At 34.0% G+C, this 3,059-nt stretch overlaps 1 protein-coding gene across 1 annotated transcript in view; it reads right to left on the reverse strand.

Annotated features, from left to right (window-relative positions):
• LOC106537370 (transmembrane emp24 domain-containing protein 1) overlaps nt 1-1,736 on the reverse strand; it is a 9,009-nt gene extending 7,273 nt beyond the window's left edge. The window contains exon 1 of the mRNA XM_014034749.1: nt 1,466-1,736. Coding sequence (XP_013890203.1) covers nt 1,466-1,663 — 198 coding nt within the window. The 5' untranslated portion in view covers nt 1,664-1,736. The remainder of the gene's footprint in view (nt 1-1,465) is intronic.
• Between the last annotated feature and the right edge of the window lie 1,323 nt (nt 1,737-3,059).

The following is a 3,059-nucleotide window of genomic DNA, read 5'->3' on the forward strand; positions in this document are numbered from 1 at the left end:
CCTTTTCTTCGTTCAAGTGTTAGCTGAAGAGGTTTTTAACATCCAGCAGCTTACAGGCAAGACGCTCACCGATTTTTCATCAACCCAGAAGAGCAGCACCAGACGCGGGCAGACGAGAAGGGTCCAGAGGGGAACAAGCCACAGACCGATAGCCGAACGTGAACCGGGAAGAACACAACATGTGTTCAATACTTTTTCCCTGTGCCATTCCATTCCACATTATTACAAATAACTTCATTTCTGGACATTTATGGTTTGATTTCTTTGTATGTATGGATCACTTGGGTTGTTACCAACATCTGGTGAAAATTTCATGTCATTGGCACCTCTAGTAATATATTTACTGAGAAAAATGGTGACGTGTTCAATACTTATTTTACCCGCTGTATATCTTAACCAGATTCTTCCTTTCAGGGTCACTGGTGCTCATATCCAGCAGTCACAGTGAGGGGTGGGTACACCCTGGAAACAAGTTTATCACAGTAAATAAGAAATAATATTTCCTTTCACATTGTTCATAAATCTCATGTGAAGCTCATCGCAGTTTCAAATAAACAACTTAYTAATAATAATAATAAKAAGAAAAATACTTTGCGTACTGATTGAAGATTATGTTGAAATAAAGTTTTGATTTTTATATTGCATTACTCCAATGTGGGTTGTACTGAAAACCAAACTTGAGATTTAAGCAGTGAAAACAAACGCTGGGACTTCCTGAGTTCAACGTTTTCAACAGGGACAATATTAATGTCACCAACATGGAGACTTTCCCACTAAACAAACAAACTGTTGTGTGCTGCCAGGATGTGATGAGATCATATGCAAGCTGCTCTGTTTGGACAGAAGTGTTAAAACAGTTAATTCGCTGCATAGTGTGTCGAAAACTTTATCTGGAATAAAACCTATTAGAAATATGCTTCTTGCAATGGATACAGTTCAAACACTGATTTGTGGCTGTTTGTTTTTTAGGGGAAGATTTTACAGGAGTTAATCATATACAACTCATGTGTCATACTGTGGTATATATTCATGTGGTTTAGGTATTTGGTGAGTATAAACAATGAATTTACGAATAATAACACTAGTTAATAAATATAAATGTTTCAGTTTRTGAGACTGATCCCAGGAGGTTCATTTAGGACTTTAAGTTGCAGAATTTGTTTAGAACCAGGATGTGTTTACCTTGTGTGTTCCAACATTTAAATGTTGTAATATTTGTTATGATTTTAGCTTGTAGTTTTTGCTATGATTTATAAATCAGCAAAATCACACTTGATGCTTCGCTGGTCACTTGTAGGCCTACAAATAATGTAGTAATGTTTAAATGCCTAATCCATATTTTAATGCAGGCTAATCAAATGTAATCAACAGTGCGTTTTAAACTTCGTTAAATAAAAGCTTTTAGGAATTGTGTACCTAGTTGTGAACACAGAGGGTGATTGTGTTTGCTAACCACAGTGTTTACCTGATATTCGACCTCCATCGTACCATTCTTTATTGCTGTCTGGAAGAAACACTCGGATCTTCCGGCTGGTAGCAGAAAGGTAAACTCGCTGTCTAGGCTGGGCCGGAAACAGCACACGGAACCAGCACAGCACAGGAAGACTACTGCCAGGCCCAGCAGCTGTCCTCTGAGCGTTACTTTCATCCACAGAGCATCCATGGTGAGAAATATGTCCAAACCCGTAGGCTATCTGTGCACAGCCATCTCTCCTTCTCATCTGTCTTCCGCAAAAGAACTTTGCGATGTTCTGATTGGCTGGAGTCCGCAGTGCTGTCGACCAATCAGACGATGAAGAGTAGGAGAGATCATCCAATAGCAGTCGGAGCCGTCCAGGCACTTGTTTTATTTGAACAGAGGCGTTGTTAAGGTTTTTAAATCCAGGCCACAAATATTTCATTAGTCAGGTGGTGTATTAGAGCTACACAAAGAAACATATATATTTTTATTAAGAGGGAAAAAGACATAATATTACAAGGAAAAAGGCACGATTCATTTCTGTTCCTGGGTCGGCTCAGCCACCTGGACAGGCTCCAATTACATTTTGGTCATTATTAGTGTAATATGCTTCCATCTAAATTATCTAATGATTAAATCTATCAAAGCAACCAATAATTGCAATGTCATATGGTAGTTTTATTTTATCATATGAATCAATATAGTCGTTTGCATAATTGTTTGAAAATGTGATGCTGATGTGTTATTTAATATTTGTAAAACTGATACCAAAATATAACTTTACAATATGCTCAACATTAATCATTTTAATGCAGTGGTAAAGCTGCTTTGAGTTCTCATAATATTATTCTCTTAATATTATGACTTTTTTGGAGTAATATTATTACCCTTTTCTTGTAGTATTTGGCTAAGGTATGGTAATTTTATGACTTTATTCTAGTAATATTATGACTTTATTCGCGTAATATTACGACTTTATTCTAGTAATATTACAACTTTATTCTGGTAATATCATGACTTTATTCTGGTAATATTAAGACATTATTCTGGTAATATTATGACTTTATTCTGGTAATATTAAAACTTTATTCTGGTAATATTAGGACTTTATTCTAGTAATATTAGGACTTTGTTTTAGTAATAATATGACTATTCTGGTAATATTAGGAATTTATTATGGTAATATTCGGACTTTATTCTAGTAATATTATGACTTTATTCGGGTAATATTAGGATTTTATTCTAGTAATATTAGGATTTTATTCAGGTAATATCATGACTTTATTCTAGTAATATTACAACTTTATTCTGGTAATATCATGACTTTATTCTAGTAATATTACAACTTTATTCTGGTAATATCATGACTTTATTCTAGTAATATTACAACTTTATTCTGGTAATATTAGGACTTTTTTCTAGTTATATTACAACTTTATTCTGGTAATATCATGACTTTTTTCTAGTAATATTACGACTTTATTCTGGTAATATTAGGACTTTATTCTGGTAATATTACAACTTTATTCTGGTAATATTATGACTTTATTCTAGTAATATTACAACTTTATTCTGGTAATATCATGACTTTATTCTAGTA

This window comes from Austrofundulus limnaeus, unplaced genomic scaffold (assembly GCF_001266775.1).
Source record: "Austrofundulus limnaeus strain Quisiro unplaced genomic scaffold, Austrofundulus_limnaeus-1.0 Scaffold2277, whole genome shotgun sequence".
NCBI classification, from domain to species: Eukaryota; Metazoa; Chordata; class Actinopteri; order Cyprinodontiformes; family Rivulidae; genus Austrofundulus; species Austrofundulus limnaeus.